Raw genomic sequence first — 26,029 nt, forward strand, 5'->3', positions numbered from 1 at the left:
ATTTAAAAAGATAAAAAATATTATTTATTTTTAAAAAATATTTATTATTTTTAATTCAGAATTAGAGAGAGGGAGAGACAGAGAGAGAGAGAGAGAGAGAGAGAGAGATCTTCCATCTGCTGGTTCACTCACTATATGGCCACAATTGCCAGGGCTGGGCCAGGCAGGAGCCAGGAGCAGGAGCTTCTTTCAGGTCTCCCATGAGGGTGCAAAGGCCCAAGCACTTGGGCCATCTGCTGCTGCTTTCCCAGGCACCTTAGCAGGGAGTTGGATCAGACGTGGAAAAAGCGGGAATCCAAAGAGAATCCATATGGGATGTTAACCCTGAAGACGAGAATTTAACCTGCTATGCCACAGTGCCGGCCCCAAAAAGGATTATTTCTTACAGATGAAAAATATTTTGTTTACTCCAATCAAATAAGCTCTTATTTATCTTATCATCTTATGATTGATGCCAACTTTCTTGTTTACCCATTTTTCTTATAATTTTCTTAAAAGTCATGTCCCAGGATGTGAGTCTCAGTGGTTAAAGACATCCACATGCCACTTCAGAGTCCCAGGTTTGATTCCTGGCTCTGGCTCTTGATCCTGGCTTCCTGCTAGTAGAGACTCAGGGAAGCAGCAGGTGATGATTTCAATCATTGCGTTCCTGCCACCCATGTGGGAGACCTGGATTTGAGTTTCCATCCCAACCTAGTCTTGACCATATGGGGATTTGGGGAGTGAACCAGCAGATGGGACTTTTCTCTGTCTCTTTCTGTTTCTCAAATAAACAAAATTTTTTAATTAAAAAGTAATTTCCCTAAAGTAGTAGTACTGATCACACCAATGATTTTCATCTCTTTTTTTTGGGGGGGGGGTGCTGGGGGGCTTTTAACAACTTCATAAGCCTTTTGTAGACTTATGAATCACTCTACTTCTACTTGGAATAGGTAACTTTAAATTAAGGTATACTAGCTTCTTAAGCAATTTAAATTGAGGGGAGGAAAAACCCTCAAAACTTACACAGGATTATGCAAAAGTGCAGGGTACATAGAAGTGCAGGGGATGAGTGAGGAATGGCCACAGAGAGTGCAGAATTGTGCCAAAGTCCTCTCCTGGTCACCACACGCTGGATTTAACAGGAAACCCCTCCTAGAAGTAATACTTTCCAATAGCTCTTCTGTGGCTTTTTAAAGTTTCCCCAATCCTTATAAATGTGACCAGAAAAATAATTTCAGGGTTGTGTTAAAAACCTACATGAGGCGCCTGCACGGCGTCCAGGACCATTGGGAACCTGGCTGTCCCCGTTCTTTACCTTTCTCACAGTGAGGTCCATGGAACCCATCAGGACACTGGCAGATGCGCCTCTCATTGCAAAAGCCTCCGTTTCGGCATCCTCCTGGGCACTCAGCTGCAGCCAAGAGAAACAAAGCTTATGTGGACATCCTTGAAATCAAGCTGGGCGAATTCCAGCTAGCATGAGACATTCGTGGTCATTTTTATTCAACGTACCAATTATTGTATTGTATTTTCTCTCTACTACTGAGATTTCTCTAAATCTTTTGCAAAGGCTTTGCTTCTCTTAATCCTACCTCCAAATGTGGGGGATGGAGACCATGAAAGAAAGCAAAGCCAGTTTTATTCTGCTTTCCTCCTGACTTATCAATCTACTGCACCTCCTCAAATTCACTGTAGGGCTGACATTGGGGCGGAATGTGTTAAGCCACCACTGGCAATGCCAGATCCCATTTCAGAGTGTCGGTCAGAATCCCAGCTGCTCCACTCCTGATCCAGCTCCCTGCTAATGTGCCTGGGAAGGCAGCAAAAGATGGCCCAAGTGCTTGGACCCCTGCCACCCACGTGGGAGACTCCGATGGAGTTCCTGGCTCCTGGCTTCAGCCTGCCCCAGTCTTGACTGCCATGGTCATCTGGGGAGGGAACCAATGAATGGAAGATCTCTCCGAGTCTCTGTCTCTCCCTCCACTCCCCTACTCCTCCTGCACCATAACTCTGCCTTTCAAATAAAAAAATTTTGTTTTAAGTGAAACTCACAGAACTGGCACTAAGTCTCTGGAACTAAGTCTCACAGAACTGGGCTAAGTATCCCATGTGGGTGCTGATTCTAGTCCTAGCTGCTTTTCTTCTTATCCAGCTCTCTGCTATGGCCTGGAAAAGCAGTGGAAGATGGCCCAAATGCTTAGTCCCCTGCACCCATGTGGGAGACCCAGAAGAAGCTCCTGGCTCCTGATGGGCCTAGCTCCAGCCCTTGAGGCCATTTGGGGAGTGAACTAGAGGATGGAAGACCTTTCTCTCTGTAGCTCTACCACTCAAGTAAATAAAATCTTAAAAAAAAAAAAAAAAAGTGAAAGTCACACTGTAGTAGAATGACGTTGCCCTCAGTATTGACTTTCAGAGGGTGGGATGATTTTCAGTACATCTTTAAAGCATGGAAAGCCTCTAGAACTTGATCCTGTGCTGGGAAAGCCTAGATATAGGGATAGGAAAGGAGGCAAGCCTTCCTGGTTAACCAGGCATCCCTGGCCATGGTGATGAGGGACTGAGCAAGCTGAGTGGGGCCCTGGCCTAGCAGTGATCGCTAGCATGATAGTGGTACCTCATTCTCCAGGGATGTGAACAGCACCAAAGTTTTGGCAGTGGGTATGGGTAGTGTTGTCTTTGATAGGTAGGAAGTGCTGGCCATGAGTGACAACCTTACTCTGAGGAACCAGAGTGAAACAATAGGGAATATTTGTGACCACTACAGGATACCACTGGGGACTCCCAAAGACTTTTTAGAGGAATATGGAAAGAGTAAGAGGAGAGGGTGTTTTGAATATATTGAGGTTCCTAATATTACAAAGTCAAAGCCACTGTTATTAGACCCCGTGTTTACCACCTCTTCCTCCCATTAGTGTGGTTGTAATTATTCTAAAAATCACACACACAATTTTTTGGCCCAAATCACCTCATACTGATAAATCTTTTCTTGTGTCACCATCAGTGCTTACCTTGTTGGCATGTTTTAAAGAAAATAGCATTTTGAGGTGTCTGGAGGATGGTGTTGCCTTCAGAATTCATTACAATCACATTCACTTCAAATGCTGCCACCCCATCTTGTTTTCCAAGACATGGGAAGCCAACTTGAACAACTAGAAGACAAAGAGAGGAAACAGGGAGAAATGGTTTATGTGGTGGATTCCACTTTTACAGAACTCTTGGGAAGAGAGACAAAGAACAAAGCCTCACTGATCACACGGAACAGCTCCTTCTATCTCCACTGGAATGATGCAGCTCCTTGTATCCCCATGAGAACAGGGGCTGTATTTTGATCATGTGGGCATGCTCTCCACAGAGCTTGTGCATCATGCTGGATGCAGAAAGAATGAATGACCTTCATTAATTTTTATCCCTCTCTTATGGAATTGGGGATATTCTCTCCATAGTCTAAAAAAACAAAGGATTTTCTCTGGAAATGATAGAGAAAAATGAAAAAGAAACATTGATGGACTAATTAGGAGAAGCAACATTGTGGGTATCTTCACCAGCCTCCATATAACCTGAAAAGCACTAAACATTGACATTTCATAATCCACTACATAAAGCGCTAAGAGCAATACCCTGCTAGTTTATTTCACTCTATGTGCTTGAAAGGGATAACATATCTTCTTTGACGATATTCCACAACTCAGCCTAGACTACAATTAACAGATTGAAGGAATGAAGGTAATATTTTCTGACTGTTTGTTAAGATGAAGTGTTGGTTTCTTGGGGATCTAGAAGAGAGTTTGGTGTGAAGGAATAATCTCACGGATAGGCTTAGGTGAGGACCTAGCTGCTTAGGTACCTAAAGAGGAGTCACTTCTTTCTTGTGCTCTCATGACTGCGTGGTGTGTGCAGGTGTGACATGGAGGAATAACACAAGGGAGTGGGAATTAACGATGTTGCTGTGCAAGCATGCTGAGCAGCCCATGGACTGTGGAATTACTAACAAGTTGGTGGGCAGAAATAGAGCAAGTCAGATGTGACTGTGGGCCAAGAGACTGATTTTGTAAATTTCCAAGATCCACTGGATTGTCATAACACTACACTGGGAAGACCGATGTAGCTGATCCACTAGACTAGTTCTTCCTTACAAATAAGAAGAGTACGTGTGAAATTTTGCTTCCTTTTTTTCCTGTATGGCAGGTTATGGTAACTATCAACCTTGGGAAAATCATCTTAAGCTGAGACAAATCCTTTCCCTTTAGTGTTCATAAACTTATCTTCTAGGTTTATAATAAGAAACTAACAATAAATTGATCTGTTTTTTTTTCTCCATACACACGCTCTTCATACAATCTTCTTAATGTGCTTGTCAACCAAAAACCCCTCTCAAGGCTTGGACATTGTTAAGTGTTTGTTACTTAAGATTCCCCCTGAGTCTTCAGATATGATCATTGCAAGATATGATCATTGCAGAAAATTGATTATATGGCAAGAAGGAAATACAGATACCTTAAAGCAATACAGAAAATCAAAACTATTTCTACCATTCCAAAGTAAGAGAGTCTTCATTGCAAACTTCGGTCTAATAAAATCCTATATATGAAAATGCCAGCTTACAAAAGAAAAAGAAATCCATCAGTAGAGATTTCTGTTCAGAAAGAAGCAAAGAGGCTGATAACTAATTTAAATTGCTTGCTCTTCCAGTGCATTTATAATATATTTAATTATAAAACTTTATTTACCCTTCTTATGAATCTTTCGCATGGATAGGTAGCCATCCAAAGCATGGAAAGATGCAAAAACTTAAAAGAGAATTTTTAGAATCTTTCTCACCACATGCAATTACCCAAACTTTACTGCTGTCCAGGTGTGTCTTTTCCTGACTTTATTCAGCTTCTACTTTGCAGCCTACTCAATTCATTTAAAAAGGCTCTTCAGCTTTATTTTAGCTTCCAGAATCTTAGTATGGAAGAGAAGTTGCTTGTAAGTAAATTCATCTCCATTTCTGCTTGTCAACACTGTCAAATTTCAACACATATCTTGGATGTTACATATGTAAAATATCTTATTAACTACATGGAAAATTCATGTAAAAACAAGTTATTAGTTGCTCTGCATCTTCGGATGTGCTAAAAGCAGATAATTTGCATACCTGGTTAAATTGTATGTTTACATGGCCCAGTGATCTGGGGCCATTTATAGAGGGTTTGAGGTACTCACATAAAGTGTGTGGTTTGCTAGTGTGGTCTCTAAGTCAATGAAAGTAAAGACGTATGTAGAATCCCTCTGTCTGTGGTGAGGCTTTCTATTATGGCTCTGACAATCCCAGTTGAATGAAGAAAATACCTCCTGAGTGACCTTCATTAGGGCTTTCAAGGCCAACCTTCCCTTTAAATGATTAAATAAAAATCTCAGTCAAAATACAAAGAGTTCATCCACGCAAGAAATACTTAACTGAAGTGTGGACGTTATGGTGCAGCGGGTTATATGCTGCTTGGGATGCCCACATCCTATATCAGAGAACCTGGGACTGAGTCTTGAGTGTTTCCTGTGCAGCTTCCTGCTAATATGCCTGGGAAGCAGCAGACGATAGCCCAAGTACTTGAGAACCTGCTACTCATGTAGCAGGAGAATTGTGAGAGCCCTTGGCTCCTGGCTTTAGCCTGGCCCAACCCTGGCAATTACATGTATTTGGAGAGTTAACCAGGGATGGAAGGGCTTTCTCTTTCTCCCTCTCTCTTGGTTATTCTGCTAAAACTTTAAAAAGAAAAATATTGAGTGTTCAGTATGTGTTAGTTACTATTCTAAGCACTGGGGATACTTAGCGGACAAGACAAATAAAAAACCTGTGCCATGGAGTGTATATTCCCAAGATTTATTTTGAAGATGTTTTGTGATAGTAAAATACTTTAATCATTTAAAAAATCTAGAAAAATTAATTATAAGTGGGCATGTATTTAAAGCTACAGACAAATTGGATTGGAAGTAGCTAGTGTTTGTTTTGGGTCTGTGACCACTAGATTCTTTGGTTATGAACTTTTATAATCTCTACCTGTAATTTACCTAAATTTTATCTTTATATTGGGAACATAAATGTCATCTAGGAATACTACCTTATGCTTAAAAAAAGGATCAAGTAGACAATTGCTTGTTATGACCTATTCATTTTGGGTAATTTCATTGATACTTTTGGGTCTCTGTTTCCTTTTTTGGCCTTAAGATTAATAATATTACCATTATATTTTTTTAAAGAAAGTTTGTGTGAAAACTTCATTTATTTGAAAATTTAAAGTATAAGTCATGATCAAAAATGTCTTTCATGAAAGAAAATATTAGCAAAGAATTCACAGAAACAGCATATATGCCACATACAATAGAAAGAAACAGTTCTTTACATTTTAAATAGCAAACTGTAAGCAGTCTTGGCAGATAACTAAAGATGTATCATCTTTATTGTCTTAGTAAACCAACAGAGATTATATCCTTAAGAATTATTTTACTCCTATAAAATTATGTTCAATACTATCAATATTAATATGAACTGTTTTCCTTGTTGAGTCATCTTTTAGAAATCTAACACATTATAGGTTTTAAATTATTGTTTTTAATTTTTTTTTTAGGCAGAGAGATAGAAGACAGAGAGTAAGCTCTTATTCACAGGTTCATTCCCCAAATGCCTACGATGGTCAGGGCCAAACCTGAGAGCCAGGAACTCAATCCAGGTCTCCCAAGTGGGTGGCCAAAGGACAACTACTTGTGCCATCACCACTGTCTCCCAGGATCCCCAGTAGCAGGAAGCTGGAGTTACAGCCAGAGCTGTGTACTAAACCCAGGTACTCTGATATGAGATGCAGCCTTACTAACCAATATCTTATTTATGAGGCCACACACTTGTGTATGTGTGTGTGTGTGTGTGTGTGTGTGTATATATTAGACTAATTCCAATCTGACAAGTTTAGCTTCAAGTTAAAAATGAAGACATTAAGAATCCCCTTAGTCCAAGTGAAAAAGTTTTACCTACACACATCTATTTCTTTTGAAATAGGAGGCATGTAAGCATAGTTATGATCCATAATACAATGATTTGCAAAGAACCAGGAAATAAAGATCAGAAATTAGGAGGTACCTAGTTTATGAGTTTTGATGAATTAATTTTTAATGTAAAAGTAGACATTAGTGAACGATGTGTAAATTATGCTACCTACATTTGTCCATTTTTCAGTTTTAAAATGTAAGAGGAAATTTTCTTTCCTCTGATGCAAACTCCATTTATCCTCCTTCCTGCTTCCATAAATTTTAACCACAACACTGGTTAAGTAGTAAGAATTATAAACACTTTTTGAAAGTTTTCAAAGAACTTTTGCTTTAAACAAAACCAAACCTGACTTCAGCTAGTGTCATCTCAACTAATTGCCTTTTGTAAAGCCTGTGCTGTGCCCAAACTATGTTCTTAGTTCTCTAAACATGCAGTGCACATTCATGGTGCCCCACTTGTACACCCAGCTGCTTGGAATGCTCCTCTTTTCTGTCCATCGTCTTCTTGCTCAACTTTCAAGATCAAAATTAAATATTATCTGCTCTCTGTAGCTTTCCCATACACCCCTGCTCAATTCATTTCACTCATATTTTCACAAATGCTTCTCTGTATATGCTTTCTTGTAGTACAATGATTTAAGTATGGTCTGTAGCCATGGCTAAGGATGAGGTTTTCAAAGGCAAGGACTATATCTTGTTTTTGTAATCTTAGCACCAAATGTTGTCTGTCACAAACTAGGCACTGACAAACACAATATAGTATGGGAGGCACACCCTGTATCCTTACATACACAGGCACACACTTGAGCAGATGAATACACACCTGCATGCCCCCTCGCAAATACATGCATTTATTATATTAAATATATACTATTAGAGAAATTCACTATAGACAGTGAGAGATACAGAGGGTAAAATATTATCAGCATACACAAAGAAAAAATTCATCAAAGGCAGAAAACGTTTGAACTCTTTACTTCCAAGGAATGAAAGAAATGGAAAGCTGTGTGCTTTTGCAACAATAAGCATGTGAGTAGAGAACCACTTCAACCAAACTAGATGAAATTAGGTCAGATGTGAATTCCAATGCAGTCTGGGTTGCATAATTCAAACTGAGATGAAGTAAAACAACTTTGAAACACTAAAGTAGAATTACATAACTGTTATGAATTCAAATATACACAGGTGTGCAACTGACTGCACAGAAACTAACTCTTCTGCAGAAGTATACAGTATACTTATTCTGATTGCTTCTTCCAACCTTAATGAAGACGGGCATGGTGTTCACACTGCCTCAGCTTCTAGCCATTTGAGACACTGCTCTTATAACAGAGGAAGAATGGGGAAGGTGTGCAATAGTGCATCCCCAACACCACACAATTATAAATACACTCCACGACTGAAAGTTATCTAACAGGAATATTCATCACTTTTTCAAGCTGCTCTGGTAGATGCTTACTGGTCATCTACTCTGAGCTTCAAATTCTGCTAAGAACTGGGATCGCCAAGAACAAAACAGTTCCTTCAGTATTAGTACCCACTTAAACATTTCTAGACCTCGGATTCCTGAAAGTCTTGGTTGAGCAACACCATTGCTATGTTGGCTTCATGGTATGACAGAGATGGAATGTTCAAAGAGGCAAAGCCTAGGCTTCATGGAAACTGTTTTTTTGTTATACAACTCAGGAATTTTACTGAACTACCCTGCAGTTTGCATTTCCTGTTTTTGTTCTCTTGAGATGCCAGAAGGCAGGCACTTCATAACTGTTAAAGGTTTTTTGTTTTTTTTTTTTTGTTTGTTTTTTTTTTCATGCAGTGTTTAGGCATATAGAAATCTGAGATAAAAGAACGGGTTAGCAGCATGGGGGTAAAAATAGGCCTGTAGAATAATAAACAGTACCTGAATGCTTAAGAGCAAAGACACACTGACGTGGTTACTTTTTAATAATTCATGGCAACTTCTTTTGTCCTACTATGGAGACTGAGCTAATGAGGCTAATGAATAACTGTCCTGAAATGGTCTAAAATTCCAATATACTTCTTACACCTACCTTTCTGCAAACAAATCCTATATCTGCTTCCAAAAACCAATGTGTGTTTGTGCTTGGGAATGGGTGCTATTCACGCTAAATGTGTGCATGTGTTCATGAATATTGCGCATCACCTGGTCTGGGAAGAAGGCTTGTTATTTCTAATTTCACCTTGTCCAAGGTGTCATTCACTTTTTCCTCTAACTTGTATTGTTTGTAAATATTATATATAATTAGAAAATGTTTTGTCTAAATACATTCTGTTAAAATATCCTCATATTGGGATAGGTATTTGGCACAGAGGTTAAGATACCTCTTGGGATACCTACATCCCATATCAGAGTATCTGGTTGGAGTCCTGGTTCTGCTTCCTATTTAAACTTCCTGTTAATGCAAACCTTGGGCGGTTGTGATGATGGCTCAAGTAGCTGGGTACCAGACTCCTACGTGGGAGACCCAGATTGAGCTGTAGGTTCAGTAGTGCAAGCATTTGAGGAGTGAACCAGCAGATGTCTCTATTCTCTCTGTCTCTCTACCTTTTAAATAAAATTTAAAAATAAATAAATTAATTAATTTAAAAATATCCCATTGCTTCTCGGCCGTTTGGCTAAGACCAGGTATAAAAACCTCTTCATATCATAAATTCAAAATCTTGTGGATCAATATCCTAAGAAGTAGAATTTTAGTAAGACTTTTTTTTCTAGACATAGTAAGTGAATGAAGACTTGGGAAACACATTAAGTTAGAAAATCCAAAGATATAATATTTATTGGAAGGTGAACAGATATAACTGTGTTATTAAGTCAATAAGTATATTTGTAATGGGCTACCATGAGCTAAGAAAGACAGAAAAAGACAATGGAAACAATTAGAATATATAAAATGGAAATTGAGAGATATGTTATATGTTTATTATATTAAAGCTAAAGATATAATAAAAATTTATTGTAAAATTATCTTCACCTGAAAAAGAGCAACTTGTGACATGACATGGTACTGAGCAATGAACATTTCCCAGGAACTTGGAGACTGAGTTGTCTTTCTTGTCTCCATGATGGAGTAGAACCCCAGCAACACCATATGGGTGGAATTGGGACTTCCATGTCTGTGGAATGGGATGCCCATGTCTTTCAGGATTCAAGTTCTCATTCTTTCATCCAAACACCCAAGCCCAGTTAGAAGGGAAGTAAATCCCTGGGTGGGTTGCTGGTGATAGCAGCCCCAGGATGACCCAAGAGATATTCAAGTGCATTCTCCAGGTTGCACTCACAATACTTGTGCTGGGGGAATTAGAGAACCTCTGTTTATTTAGCCGCTGACTCGTAGAGCACTGGAAAGCAGCCATGCAGTTTCATGGGAACGGTCATTGTTAACGTGCCTGATTTCCTGATTTATTTATTTATTTATTTATTTATTTTTTAACAGATAGAGTTAGACAGTAAGGGAGAGAGAGACAGAGAGAAAGGTCTTCCTTCCATTGGTTCACCCTCCAAATGGCAGCTACGGCCGGAGGGCTGCACTGATCTGAAGCCAGGAGCCAGGTGCTTCCTCCTGGTCTCCCATGCGGGTACAGGGCCCAGCACTTGGGCCATCCTCCACTGCCTTCCCAGGCCACAGCAGAGAGCTGGACTGGAAGAGGAGCAACCGGGACTAGAACCCAGCACCCATATGGGATGCCGGTGCCACAGGTGGAGGATTAACCAAGTGATCCACAGCACCGGCCCCAGATTTCCTGATTTTTAAGATAGATTTAAATTAGCTCTTATTTTCAATTGACAGCTAAGAAAATTATTCCAACATTCCTCTAGAAAATTAAGATGAAATTGTTTTAAAAAGAGTTATATTATCAATAACTTTGAAACACTATAAAGCCATAACTATTACGATCCTAAAATAAACAGTAAGCCCTAAACAAACCTATGATAGAACTTAACATGAAATAAAAAGCATATCTTGAAGCAACTTAATTTTTAACATTGGAAAAGTTGATGACTCAGAAAAATAATTCAAGTTAGAGCCCTACCTCATACTATTGCCAAAATAAATTTTTATAAAATACAAGAAGCATGTGTAAGTTATCACTTAACTGCTCTCTGGAATAGGAATTAATTGGCAAGCATAAAGGGAATGGGAAAAAATTGCAAAGGAAAAGGCAGGATTGACTACATAGACTTTTACTCTCTCCAATAAAATACAAATGGTAAGTTGAAAAAAGTTGCAATAAAAGCTAAATGTACTTTATGCATAGCAAGCTTTACAAATCAATAAGAACATTATTATCTTAGTATGCAAACAAACATGGTACACAGACATCTGACATTGCCTAATAGATACCAGAAAATATGTTCTATCTCAATAGAAATTTTTAAAAAACTCAAATTAAAAGGGTACTGGGAGAAACTGCTTTTCATTTTTAAAGTCAGCAAAAATTGTTAGTATGGTTAATAACCTATGTTGATGAGAACACAGTAAGCTACCTTATACTGCTAGCCAAGGCACAATGGATACAATCTTTACGGAAAGTAATTTGGTGTTGTGGCCAAAATTGTTTTTAAAAGTCTTTTGTTTTAATTTGCTTTAAGAGCCTTTTTAAAAGTTCATGGTTCATATCCTTTGACACAATAATTGCACTTCTAAGAATCTATTTTAACAAAATAATGACATAAGTGCCAATATTTTGTTACATACCCAATCTACCAATTAATTTCTGAGTGTGTACTGTGTTGGGCCACATGTTGGGAGTCATGGTGAATAAGACAGATAGGGCTCCTGCCATTATACAGTTTACCATCCATTAGTTTTTTTTTTTTTTTAAGATTGATTTATTTATTTTGAAAGGCAAAGAGAGAGAGAGGGAGAGACAAAGAGATCTTCCATCTGATGGTTCACTCTCAAATAGCTGAAACAGCCAGAGCTGTGCTGATCTGAAGCCAGGAGCCAAGAGCTTCATCTGGGTTTCCCACATGGGTGTAGAGTCCCAAGCAGCTGGGTCATCTTCCACGGCTTTACCCAGGCCATTAGCAGGTAGCTGGATTGAAGTGGAGCAGCTGGGACTCCAATCGACACTCATATGGGATGCTGGCACTGTAGATGGCAGCTTTGCTTGCTATGCCAGAGTGCATACCACCATCCATTAGCTTTGAGAGGACGTTTATTATGATATTTCTAGCATGGACACTCAAAAGATAATCTCAGCCAATAATAATGTAATAGGTAGACCCATAAAATAGAATATTTTTTAAAGATTTTATTTATTTATTTGAGAGGCAGAGTTACAGACAATGAGAGGGAGAGACAGAGAGAAAGGTCTTCCTTCCGTTGGTTCACTCTGCAAATGGCTGCAACAGCTGTAGCTGTGCCGACCTGAAGCCAGGAACCAGGTGCTTCTTCCCAGTCTCCCATGTGGGTGCAGGAGCTTAAGCACTTGGACCATCTTCTACTGCTCTCCCAGGCCACAGCAGAGAGCTGGATTGGAAGAGGAGCAGCCGGGACTAGAACTGGCGCCTGTATGGGATGCCAGCATTGCAGGACCAGGATTAACCCACTGCACCATGGCGCCGGCCCCAAAATAGAATATTATAAGGGCATTAAAAGCAGCTTTGGAAAAATTGATAATGGCATAGAAAAATGTTTCCATTAAAATGTTAAAAGTGGCAAAGACATTGTGGTGCATTGGGTTAAGCCACTGCTTGGGATGCCTACATGCCATGTCACACTGCTTCTCATCCAACTCCCTGCTAATGTACCTAGGAGGCGTAAATAATTGGATTTCTGCCAGCCACATAGGAGATCTGGATGGAATTCCTGGCTCCTGGCTTTGACCTGTCTCAGTCCCAGCTGTTGTGGGCAATTGGGAAGTGAATCAGCAAATGGAAGGTTTCTGTCTCTCCCTTTGTCACGTTTTCAAATAAATAAATAAATATTAAAAATAAGCAAAAAAACTCCACCACAATGCAAAACTAAATGTTATCACAATTATGTAAAAAGTATATTCATGAAGAAAAAAATATAGACAGAAAGACATGAACATTACAGCATACATGATCTCTATCTTTCCAAAAAATCAGAAACCATGGGCTCTAGTCTCAACTCCACCAGTTATTACTAATATTTGAATTGGACAAAGTCAGGTAAGCCTCATAAATTTGAACCTTTTAACTTATAAAAGGTAGTAGAAACCTTGAATATCTGTTCTGTACTTTTCATTGTCTCTTCTCTCCTTCAAATTCCTATTTAATACAATGTTCACCTCTGGGGAGATATTCTTGCCTAGTCCTCTTTGTCCCTAGTCACCTACCTTGATTCTTTGCTGCATTTATTTGTACTACATTAACCCACACTTCTTGGCTGGATATATCTAACCCAGGCATGTTTGCTGTCTTTTTCCTTTCTTCTGGAATACTTTATGCAGTGGGTGCGGACTGAGCTATTTTGAGTTTTTAGGAAATTATAAAGCCATTTCTTCATTCGGATCTTAATCCTTTGCACAAAGGGTAACAATTGAACCATCCTAAAACCAATGGATCTCTTTAGGAAAACCTCTTATAATCCTTCTGATGGATGGCATTTGGGTTTTAAATATTCTCATCAGTAACATATTTTAAGTGTAAGCCTTTCTACAAGGCAAAGACCACCCACCTGATGCCTTATGAGGCACTGTTCCCAGCAGAGGGACGTTGACAGTTGGATCTGCCATGATGCCTTTATCCAGAGAGCGCAGGGACAGGAATTCATAGAAGTATTCTGCCTGCAACAAAAGACATTGACAGTTGGTACCATGGAGACCATGGCGAGGGAGAAGGCACTTCTTAGTTCGTCATCCGTCAGACGGGAGAGTGCTCATTTTCACTCCAGGAACCCTGGAGCCCCTAAGATACTGTGTAGGCATAACTCATTCTCTGTGTTTTACGACTACAGAATTAGACGGTCTGTTTGGAGAGAAATGAACCTTAAAAACATTAGAAACATCTATCCAAAACACTCACAAAAGGTGGTCTTTTAACCTAAACATGTAATTTAGTGGCTGCCTGTTAAAAGGATTGAGAAAAAGTACTCTTAGGGAAATATGTGATGTCAAAGAAATCACTAACTATTCCTTAGAAAACCCATCCCAGCCTCTTGGGTCATTCTTTAATTCTTTTCAAATCTGAAGTGAGTCTTTTGATCAAAATTTGGAGAGCTGTAATAAATAAGGGATAATGAAAATAGCAACCTATTTGACAAAAGAAGACATTAAAGTACAAAATGTAATGATCTTGCTGTCAACATTTATTTTTCATTCTCTCTGAAAGGTTTATATTTAAGGCCTCAATTTAATTACAGAGTGAAAAGCCTAAAAATGTAAAAACCACCACCACACTACAACAGGCCACAAAACTATATAATGTAAACATTTTCATATTCCTATTAAGTCTCTAGTTGAGAAAACAGTTCTTGCTACTCAAATGGCCATGAATACTGAAAGTAGTGGTGCATAATCTATGTCCCTCAGATCTGTGATGCTTAACTGATTCTCAACCAGGCTATTAGGAGGGGCTGTGACGGAAACACATTCTTGTTTAGGCATGAAGAACAATCAGTGAACAGCATAAAGGCTCACACAAGAGTTAGGCCAAGCTGAGTAGTTTTGCAGTTACTGTGGAGATATCCAGGTAACACAGGCTAGAAGGAGGTTAAAAAAAGAATATGACTTTTCTTATACGCAGTATAAAATTTATTTTCCAATGTGGAAAATATTATGCTATACATATAGAAAATCAAAAAACTTTCCACTTAAATCACAGTATCAAATGTATTAGCCATTAAGATTTCATTTGAGTATAAGAATGCAAAAGGATAAACTCAACAGCTATAATGACACTGTGGACACTTGAAGTGAGTTAAAAAACTCTTCCTGGGTTCCCTAAAAGGAGCAGTCTCACTGACCAAGGCCCCACTGCATCTCCTTTGAGTTCTGACAGCAGTGCCAGAAGATCACCATGAACAATTCCCAAGGTAGATAACAATTTCACAAATTAATTGGTTACATTCATTTACTAAGAGGGCCCTGAGGATAAAGGGTGATAAGACAGGTCATTCTTACCCAAAAAGAAGCAAACATTTGAAAGTCTGATGAGAGTAATGTTATCAGGAAAAGTAATTCAGTTTGGAATGAATTCCTTCAAAAAAGAGAACAGTATATCTGTTCCTACAAGAAAACCAGTGATTACTGAAAAAGAACTGGTTGAGGATGGCATTGAGGTGCAGCAGGTTAAGCCACTGCTTGGAATGCCTGCGTCTCATATCAGAGGGCCTGGCGTTGAGTCCTGCTTCCATTTCTGATCCAGCTCCTTGCTAATGTTCCTGGGAGGGATAGATACTGGCCCAAGATTTGAATCCCTACCACCCATGTGGGAGACCCAGATGGAGTTCCTGGCTCCTTGCTTCAGGCTTCAGCCTGGGAGTGAACCAGAAGATGGAAGTGTGCTTGCTTGCTTGCTCGCTCACTCTCTCTCCCTTTCAAATAAATAAAAATGAATACATAAACATTTTTAAGTGAACTAGTTTTCATGAATCTGAGTGCTACAATGACTTCAAACAGTTTCACTTCTCTCTTCATTTTACTAGGTAATATTTACCTTTTAATATTTTCTTTTCTTTCTTTTTTTTTTTTTCTTTTTGACAGGCAGAATGGACAGTGAGAGAGAGAGAGAGAGAGAGAGAGAGAGAAAGGTCTTCCTTTTGCCGTTGGTTCACCCTCCAATGGCCGCCGCGGCCGGTGCACCGCGCTGATCCGATGGCAGGAGCCAGGTACTTATCCTGGTCTCCCATGGGGTGCAGGGCCCAAGCACCTGGGCCATCCTCCACTGCACTCCCTGGCCACAGCAGAGAGCTGGCCTGGAAGAGGGGCAACCGGGACAGAATCCGGCACCCCGACCGGGACTAGAACCCAGTGTGCCGGCGCCGCAAGGCGGAGGATTAGCCTAGTGAGCCGCGGCGCCGGAACCTTTTAATATTTTCTTCTAATACATGCTTGAGTTGGCACAATGAAAGGATTTCATGCTGAATGCTTTTATAATTAGTAACATTTGGATTACCTATATTATCAAGTAATAACAACAAGCAATAATAACACAACACAGTACAATACACACCACATGCCAAAACTTACTCTAATCATATTATTAACAGTATATATGGATAGAAAAGAACTAAGGAGACATGGGGCTGGCGCCATGGTACAGTAGGTTAATCCTCCGCCTGCGGCGCCAGCCTCCCATATGGGCGCTGGTTCGAGTCCCAGCTGCTCCTCTTCCAATCCAGCTCTCTGCTATGGCCTGGGAAAGCAGTTGAAGATGGCCCAAGTCCTTGGGCTGCTGCACCCATGCAGGAGACCCGGAGGAAGCTCCTGGCTTCAGATTGGTGCAGCTCTGGCCGTTGCGGCCATCTGGGGAGTGAACCAACGAAAGGAAGATCTCTCTCTCTTTCTGTCTCTCTCTCTCACTGTTTATAACTCTACCTCTCAAATGAATAAATAAAATATTAAAAAAAAATAACTAAGGAGACAACACAAAAACAATGAAACAAAAATTTCAAATACTATATAACGTTATCATTTGCTACCCTGTAATCATATCTTTTACCTTTATCACAAATTAAATCTGCTAGTCTTCAGTGATATTCTATACTTATCACAAAATAAATTAAATCTGTCTATGATAATATTTCTAAAAACTAATAATTTCAATAAGAAGTCTGATGCTTTAGTTAAAAAGCTTTTATTAATAAGAATTAATAAGACTAGACAGACACCAAGATTAAAACAATGATTATATAGGATTAATGGTAAGTGGTTTTTTTTAAATTGGAAAGCAGTGTGTGTGTGTGTGTGTGAGAGAGAGAGAGATCTTATCTACTAGTTCACTCCCCAAAATACCCATAATGGCTAGGGCTGGGCCACAGCCAAAGCTGAGAGCTGATAACTCAATCCAGGTCTCCTATGTGGGTGACAGGAACTCGGTCACTTGAACCATCACCACTGCCTGAGCAGGAACTGAACCCAGTAACTCTGATACAGGACAGAGGTGTCTTAACCACTATCCCCGTGAGTTTTTTCCTTTTCTCTTTTTCAAATTTTCTATATGTGGTTCTATCCCTTCTATAGTAAAGGAAATGCAATTATTTTAAGTTAAGCATTAATTATGCACCCTGCTTTCAATTCTGTATGGTTGATGACAATCTTTGACTACGTGTATAATCCCCTGATCATGGAGGAAATACTCTCCTTGGATTTTTACTTAGTATGGCTGTGCTCATACAACAATTTACTTAAACTTCTTGCATATCTATTTGAAAAATGTGTTTAATGAAAACAACAATGAGAATTCAAGCAGCTTCTGAATGTCTCTTTCAAAAAGCTTTGCTAATACTCAAAAAAATGTGCAGCTGAAAGAATTTCAGTCAGAGACCATAAACTTGACTCCGCAGAGCTTTCAGGTCACTGTATGGCCACAGAATGAAGGTTGCAAATCAAAGAATCCATGATATTCTTGCTGAGAGTTTATCTTTAGCACTGGCATAGCTGTTTTAACATGAAACAGTTAGGTGTAATGGATTTCTTTAGACAGCCAAAATCTGATATTATCAATAACAAACTTTACACTACAGTTTTTTTTTTAATTTAAATGTTTATTTTATTTATTTGAAAGACAAAGTTACAGAAGAGGTAGAGACACACATAGAGGGAGGTCTTCTACCTGCTGGTTCACTCCCTAGATGGCCACAACAGCCAGAGCTGAGCCGATCCAAAGCCAGGAGCCAGGAGCTTCCTGCAGACCTCCCACGTGGTGCAGGGGCCCAAGCACTTGGGCCATCTTCTACCGCTTTCCCAGGTGCATTAGCAGGGAGCTGTATCAGAAGTGGAGCATCCAGGACTTGAATCAGCGACCCCTACAGTACGGTTTTAAGCTGTCCCTTCAACTTCTTTGAGAATCAATAAACACTTTTTAAAATGCAAATCTAGGACTATCACAAGGCAGGGACTGGGTAGAACAGTCTCTTGCTTGGATCTTTTTAGCAAAACGCAATTTCCAGAATAAGCTGTTGTTTGTTTGTCCTTGTTGAAGATGATAATTGTGCTTAACCCTCTGAAATATGTAATTTCCTTCATGATTTATATTTTTTTAAAAGGTTTTAAATCCATGTACTGTTTTCATTACCTTCTTTAAACTACTTATTTCCACCTAGAAATTGACTAATTGCTTGTCTTTTATCTTAATATTGACTTCTTTGAAGGTTTCATTTTGAATGAAACAGAATAAAGAAACCAAAAATAGATTCATTTATATTTATACCCAATTGATTTTCAACAAAGACAGTGAAGACACATTAGAAAAAGGAAGGGCTGGTGCTGTCGTGCAGCGTGTTAAAGCCCCAGCCTGCAGCGCCAGCATCCCATACGGGCACTGGTTCAATCCCTGGCTGTTCCACTTCCCATTCAGCTCCTGCCATGGCCTAGAAAAGCAGTAGAAGATGGTCCAAGTCCTTGGGCCCCTGCACCTGTGTGGGAGACCTGAAGAAGCTCCTGGCTTTGGATCAGCTCAGCTCCAGCCTTCGCAGTCATTTGGAGAGTGAACCAGCAGATGGAAGATTTCTCTCTCTCTCTGTGTCTACCTCTCTGTAACTCTGTCAAATAAATAAAATAAATCTTTTAAAAAGAAGGAAAAAAAAAAGAAAAAGGAAAGGCTCTTTAATAATGAATGGTGTCCCTTGCGGTGCAGGCACACCGGGTTCTAGTCCCGGTCGGGGCGCCGGATTCTGTCCCGGTTGCCTCTCTTCCAGGTCAGCTCTCTGCTGTGGCCAGGGAGTGCAGTGGAGGATGGCCCAAGTACTTGGGCCCCTGCACCCCATGGGAGACCAGGAGAAGCACCTGGCTCCTGCCTTCGGATCAGCGCAATGCACCAGCCACAGTGCGCCGGCCGCGGCGGCCATTGGAGGGTGAACCAACGGCAAAGGAAGACCTTTCTCTCTGTCTGTTTCTCTCACTGTCCACTCTGCCTGTCAAAAAAAAAAAAAAAAAAAAAAAAAAAAAAAGAATGGTGTCAGGGCCGGCACCGTGGCTTATAGACTAATCCTCCACCTGCGGCGCCAGCATCCCAGGTTCTAGTCCCAGTGGGGGTGCCGGGTTCTGTCCCAGTTGCTCCTCTTCCAGTCCAGCTCTCTGCTGTGGCCCTGGAGCGCAATGGAGGATGGCCCAAGTCCTTGAGCCCTGCACCTGCATAGGAGACCAGGAGAAGCACCTGGCTCCTGGCTTTGGATCAGCGTGGTGCGCAGGGTACAGCACGCCGGCCACAGCGGCCATTGAGGGGTGAACCAACGGAAAAGGAAGAACTTTCTCTCTCTCTCTCTCACTAACTCTGCCTGTCAAAAAAAAAAAAAAGAGAGAGAGAGAGAGAGAAATAAATAATAAAAGGTGTCAGGAAAATTGGCTATGTATACGCAGTAGGAACTAGATGCAACCCCCATCTCTCACCACATACAAAACTCAACTCTAAATGGATCAAAGACTTAAATGTAAGACCCAAAAATATTAAGCCATTAGAAGAAATATAAGGGAGGTTCTCCAGGACATTGGTCTAGGCAAAGATTTTTGAGTATGACTCCAAAGCAAAAGTTGATTAATGTCATCATATTAAACTAAAAATCTTCGCCGGCACCACGGCTCAGTAGGCTAATCCTCTGCCTTGCGGCGCCGGCACACCAGGTTCTAGTCCCGGTCAGGGTGCCGGATTCTGTTCCGGTTGCCCTTCTTCCAGGCCAGCTCTCTGCTGTGGCCCGGGAGTGCAGTGGAGGATGGCCCAAGTGCTTGGGCCCTGCACCCCATGGGATACCAGGAGAAGCACCTGGCTCCTGCCTTCGGATCAGCGCGGTGTGCCGGCCGCAGCGCGCCGGCCGCGGAGGCCATTGGAGGGTGAACCAACGGCAAAGGAAGACCTTTCTCTCAGTCTCTCTCTCTCACTGTCCACTCTGCCTGTCAAAACAAAAACAAAAACAACAAAAACTAAAAATCTTTTGCACAACAAAGGAAACAATCAACAGAGTGAAGGAACGACTCAAAGAATGGGAGAAAATGTGAGAATTATCCATCTGACAAGTAATTAATGTCTATGGTATATAAAGAATCCAAATAACAGCAAAAAAAAATCGAATTTTAAAAAATGAGCAAATGGGGACTGTTGCTGTGGTGTAGGAGGTTAAAACCCCAGCCTGCAGTGCCAGCATCCCATATGGGCTCTTGTTTGAGTCCCTGCTGTTCCACTTGCCTTCCAGCTCATTGCTAATGGCCTGGGAAGGCAGCAGAAGATGGCCCAAGTGCTTGGACTCCTGCATCCACATGGGATACCTGGAAGAAGCTCCTGGCTCCTGGCTCCTGGCTTCGGATTAGCTCAGTGCCAGCCATTGCAGCCATTTGGGGGTCAACCAGCGAGTGGAAGACCCTTCTCTCTCTTTTATTTTTCTATGTAACTCTGTCTTTCAAATTAATAAAATAAATCTTTTAAAAAATGAGTAAATGACTTGAATAAACATTTCTTAAAATCTGATATACAAATTGCCAATAAGTATATGAAAAAATGCTCAATATCACTAATCTTCAGGGAAATACAAATCAAAACCACAGTAGAATATCATCTTATCCCAGTCAGAACGCCTGTTATCAAAAGATAAAACAAATAACAAATGCTGATGAAGATGCAGGGAAAAGGCCAGCTTTCGTACACTGTTCTGGCAATGTCAATTAGTATAGTCGCTCAGTAAAACAGTACAGAAGTTCTTCAAAAAGCTAGAACTAGAACTACTACAGTATCCAGCCATCCCACGACTGGTTATATGTCCAAAGAAATCGAATTTTGTCTACAGCAGAAACAGCTGCACTCAGATTTTTACTGCAGCACTATTCACAATTGCAGACAAGGAAACAACCTGGGTGTTCATTGATGGATGAGTGCATAAAGAAAACATGATACACAATGAAATTTTATCCAGCCATACAAACAAGTGAAGTTCTGTCATTTGCAGCAACATGGATAGAACTGGAGGATATGATGTTAACTGAAATAAGTCAGGCACAGAAAGACAAATAATGCATGTTCTCACTTATAGGTGGCAGTTCAAAAGTTGTTCTCATAGAAATAGAGAGAAGAATGGTGTTTATCTGGGTCTGGGGAGAGTGCATGGGTGTGCAGAGAGGTAATTAACTGGCACGGGGTACAGTTGGACAAGAGGAATAACTTCTAAGGTTCTATAGTATAGTAGGCTAACTATGGAAGACACCAACTAATTGTCTAATTAAAAATTATTGGTAGGGAAGATTATGAATGTTCCCAATGCAAAGAAGTAATAAATGTTTGAGGTGGAAGGCATGCCAATTACCCTGATCTGATCATTACACATTATAAACATGGATTGAAATGTTATACTGAACCCATAAGTACATGTAATTATGGTATGTCAAAAAATTTTAAAATATATTAAAAAATGTTTCACTTTACCATTTTAAAGAGATCTGTCAAAACCACCAAGACCACATAAATATTTCTACAAATATATTATCATCACCATGATGTATAGAGCAAATTAATATTTCATTTAAGGGCATAAATTTTAAAATCATAAAAATGGCTGATGAAATGAATGATAGATTTGTGACGTATCCTAACTTTTAGACAGACTTTCCATTTATACTTTGCTTATAATATAATAAATATTCTTAGACACAAATCTCTCCACTGGAAAAACTTATTTGGGGGCGCATAAAACCTAAATTCTATGCCAGAAAGAACAGAGAACCAGCTTTAAATCTGGGGAAAAGCTTCACAAATTATAGATTTATGACTTAGATAAAAGGAACTATGAGCATGAACTGTAATAGAGGAGTTATATTGGGAAGTCTGAAACCTCTATTAGGAAAAAGTACATTTTGTTTTATTAAATGACACTTGTGGAAACTCAGGTAGAGGGAAGTATGGTGATTATTTGGGAGACACATGAAAAGATTGCTTTGTACTCAAACAAAGAAAGGGTCTATTCAGGAGAATAATTCACTTCTAAATTAAGTTGCTGAAAAATTTTGCTGGCCTGGTTTGCCATGCAGTAAATTTTCTTTTCATGGACAAGCATAAAAGACACTCAAATATTATCAAAACAGGAGTGCTGGAGGCCATTTAACTTGCTTTCAATTCATTTGGCTGAATATTCGGGTTGTTCCTTCCAGAACAGATGAAGACATCTTTTAAACAGTAAAATGGGACAACTCATAAGATCTTTGCTCTGGCGCTCTTTTCTTGGGTAGACATGGAGAAAGGAAGCAGAGACCTGCATTAATCATTGGGAAAAATGGAGAGAATCCAGTATTTCTTTTCCACCTTTGAAGTTCTGGGTTTATGGTGTATACTTAATCTAACAAACACAGTAACTGCAGGAACTTCTGAATTAAGAATCAAAGCTCTTTCGGGGCCGGCGTTGTGGCGCAGCGGGTTAATGCCCTGGCCTGAAGTGCCGGCATCCCATATGGGCACTGGTTCTAGTCCCAGCTGCTGTTCTTCCAACCCAGCTCTGTGCTATGGCCTGGGAAAGAAGTAGAAGATGGCCCAAGTCCTTGGGCCCCTGCACCCGTGTGGGAGACCTGGAAGAAGCTCCTGGCTCCTGGCTTCAGATTGGCGCGGCTCCGGCCATTGCAGCCATCTGGGGAGTGAACCAACAGAAGGAAGACCTCTCACTCTCTGCCTCTCCTCTCTCTGTGTAACTCTAACCTTCAAATAAATAAATAAATCTTAAAAAAAAAAAAAAAAGAATCAAAGCTCTTTCATAAAACTGTGGCTTTCAAAACTCTGTTAACTTCATATATCATGATGCTGATCCAAGTTTTCCCAGGAGAACCCTAGAACAATAAAAGTATCATCTTTGTTCCAAAGAAAAGTGCAGGTGTATATACATACAAAACATACAGAAAGCCTAAAGTCATATAAATAATTTTTGTTAGGCATTTTCTGTACTCTAGACACTACTCATCTACTCGCAACAATCTGTGAGAAGTCTTCAAAAAGTTCAAGGAAGATATCATATTAAAAAACCATTTCTTGGGGCTGGCGCCATGGCTCACTTGGCTAATCCTCTGCCTGCAGCGCTGGCATCCCATATGGATGCCAGTTCTAGTCCCGGTTGCTCCTCTTCCAGTCCAGCTCTCTGCTGTGGCCCAGGAGGGCAGTGGAGGATGGCTCAAGTGTTTGGGCCCCTGCACCCGCATGGGAGATCAGGAGGAAGCACCTGGCTCCTGGCTTCGGATCAGTGTAGCATTGGCCATAGCAGCCATTTGGGGAGTCAACCAACAGAGGGAAAACCTTTCTCTCTGTCTCTCTCTCTTTGTCTATAACTCTACCTGTAAAATAAGTAAAAAAAAAAAATTCTTCACCCAAATAAACTTCATCCCATATTTCCATGAACTTCTCAAAGTTTCCTCATAGCATTATCATAATATGCAAGTGAGTTCAGATTAACAGGGATCATGAGAAGTACTAAAGTGATATTAAAATACTCCTACACTATATGTGAAGGGTAAGAAGAGATCTGCTAAAACAAGAAAGAATGGAAAATAGTTCAATGTTGAAGCCCCAAACAAAATGAATAAGCATGCCCAATGCTTAAAATAATCTGACGCCTGAATGTCTAGACCAAATTTACCAGATTGCACATTTTTCCTCTGCATTGTTCTTGTTACCTCTCTGCAAATTTCATCCTTCAAACTCAAGCTCATTATGCTTGGACTCTGTAACACTCTGCTGATTCTCATCCCAGTTCTTGATTCTCCTGCATTCCCTCATTAATCTCCTTTCAGCTCACAACTGCACAAAATCACTTGGACTTGGTTCTTAGTCCTTTTTGTGTTCTGTTGTAAACTCATGTACTCACAGACTTAACCGTTTCCTTCTGGACAGTGATGCCCAGCATGAACCAACCATAGCCTTCTTTCAAAGTGCAGGTGCTCCTGGAGCCTACTTCGATATCTTCCAAAGTCAGTATCCTTCCCTGATTTCCTTATATCCATTGTCAACAGTATCACAATTTGTCCAGTAACAAAGGTACTGAACCTCAGTCATTGTTGTTTCTTGCTTCTACCTCATTTCCCCACATCCAGACAGCAAAAGCTTATTCTGTCTCCTTTGTGGTATTGTTTGATTCTGTCCTTGCCTTTCAACCCCAAAGTACCCCAACTCAGCCTTTATTCCCTTATACTGCCACTGTTATAACATTCTTTGGGAAATCCTTCATGCTTTTCTCTTTAAAATACCTGCTGTCAATATGGGCATTTGGTCTACTGGTTTAAGACATCAGTTAGGATATCCGTGTTCCATATCAGAGCACCTGGGTTCAACTCCTGGCTCTGGTTCCTGATTCCAGCTTCCTGCTAACGCAGACCCTGGGAAGCAGTAGTTGATGACTCAAGTAACTGGGTTTCTACCATCCCCATGGGAGACCTGAATTGATTTCTGGGCTCTGGGCTTTGGCCAGCAATTGCTACAGACATTTGGGGAGTGAACTAGTGGATGGGAATTCTTTGTCTCTCTGCCTTACAAATTAAAAATAACTAAGTAAATAGATAAAATAGGGGCAGGCAGTATGGTGTAGAGTTTAAAGCTACTACCTGAAAGAAAGCAGAGGAGGATGGCCTACATGCTGGGGCCCCTGCACCTGTGTAGGAGACCCAGAAGAAGCTCCTAGCTCTTGCTTTGGCCTCACTCAGCTCCCGTCACTGCAGCCATTTGGGGAGTGAACCAGTAGGTAGAAGAGCACACACTCTCTCTCTCTGTAACTCTGACTTTTAAATAAATAAATAAATAAATAATCTTTTTAAAAAATATATAAAATACCTGCCATTAAATATACCAATAAATCTAATTTAAAAAATCACTTTTGTCATGTTGCAATCCTTTCTTATCTCCTTTTCTCTCTAGGATAAGGCCTTTAGTCTGTTATGGTCTCAGTTTGGCTCCAAATTTCTTCTTTTTTTTTTTTTAATCTCTTACTACTCCCCAACAGGGATGATCTTCTGGAACTCAGTTGGCCTCTATGGTCCTTCACTGGTCTCAAATCAGCTTGGCCCTTTACACATGTAGCACTATATATAATTATTTAACTTTTTATATGTGTTTATCATGTATTTTCATCTAAAATTTGGACTCCTTGTGACAAAGAATAGGATTATATTTTCCCCAACACACTATTATAGATACTCAGTAAGCACTGTGCACAAGTAAGGTCTTCAAAAAACATTTGCTTAATGAATGAATGACCTTCTGAGAAGTATCCAGAAGCATGAACCCAGTGCATTCCAGAACACACTGTTGTGGTAAAGTGGCGTTAGCCCTAATTTTACTGACAAGTAGCAGTTTTTCTGCTTTGGCAATTGCTAAATAATTTTCATGGGTCAAAATTTTCTCTTATTTTCCTGTGTGGTCAGTCACTGCAGCCCATGTAGAAAATACAGAACACTTTTGAAATGAAACAATCAAAATAACATTGACATTTGATTTCCAGCCAATCTGTGTGTAGCTGTTACTGTTTTATGCTTGCTTTGGGACAAAACCTTGGCAATGAAGTGCCCAGAAAGAATGTAAGCAGATAATGTAAACAAGGTCCATTTCTGAAACATAACTTCATCCAATGTTCTTGTGGTTCGTATTTCCCACTTGTATCTCCAGTCATTCTGCATTCTATAAATTACAATATGTAATTGCATTATCACTGGGAAACTGAAATATAAACAATGACTTTTGTTTTCTCTGCCATCTTCTGAAACTGGTTCTAAGTAGAACCTTTTTCAACCACAAAAAAGAAAAGTACCTTGTCTTGCAGAGTATTTAATTATTTCCCTGATCTTGGCTTAAATGGGCACTGAAAGGAACATTGCTTAAGGAGAGAATGTCAATCAGCCAAGTTCTTCTGCCCTAGGAACCATTTATATA

General features: G+C 40.1%; 1 protein-coding gene across 1 annotated transcript in view; it reads right to left on the bottom strand.

The window, feature by feature from the left end:
* The window catches only part of WIF1 (Wnt inhibitory factor 1), a 150,389-nt gene that overhangs the window by 16,986 nt on the left and 107,374 nt on the right, over positions 1 to 26,029 (bottom strand). The window contains exons 5-7 of the mRNA XM_008256742.5: positions 13,671 to 13,779; positions 2,991 to 3,131; positions 1,298 to 1,393 (exon numbers count right to left, since the gene is read on the bottom strand). Of these exons, the coding sequence (XP_008254964.3) occupies positions 1,298 to 1,393; positions 2,991 to 3,131; positions 13,671 to 13,779 (346 nt within the window). The remainder of the gene's footprint in view (positions 1 to 1,297; positions 1,394 to 2,990; positions 3,132 to 13,670; positions 13,780 to 26,029) is intronic.

This window comes from Oryctolagus cuniculus, chromosome 11 (assembly GCF_051225735.1).
Source record: "Oryctolagus cuniculus isolate XC-2025 breed Fujian yellow rabbit chromosome 11, ASM5122573v1, whole genome shotgun sequence".
NCBI lineage: Eukaryota > Metazoa > Chordata > Mammalia > Lagomorpha > Leporidae > Oryctolagus > Oryctolagus cuniculus.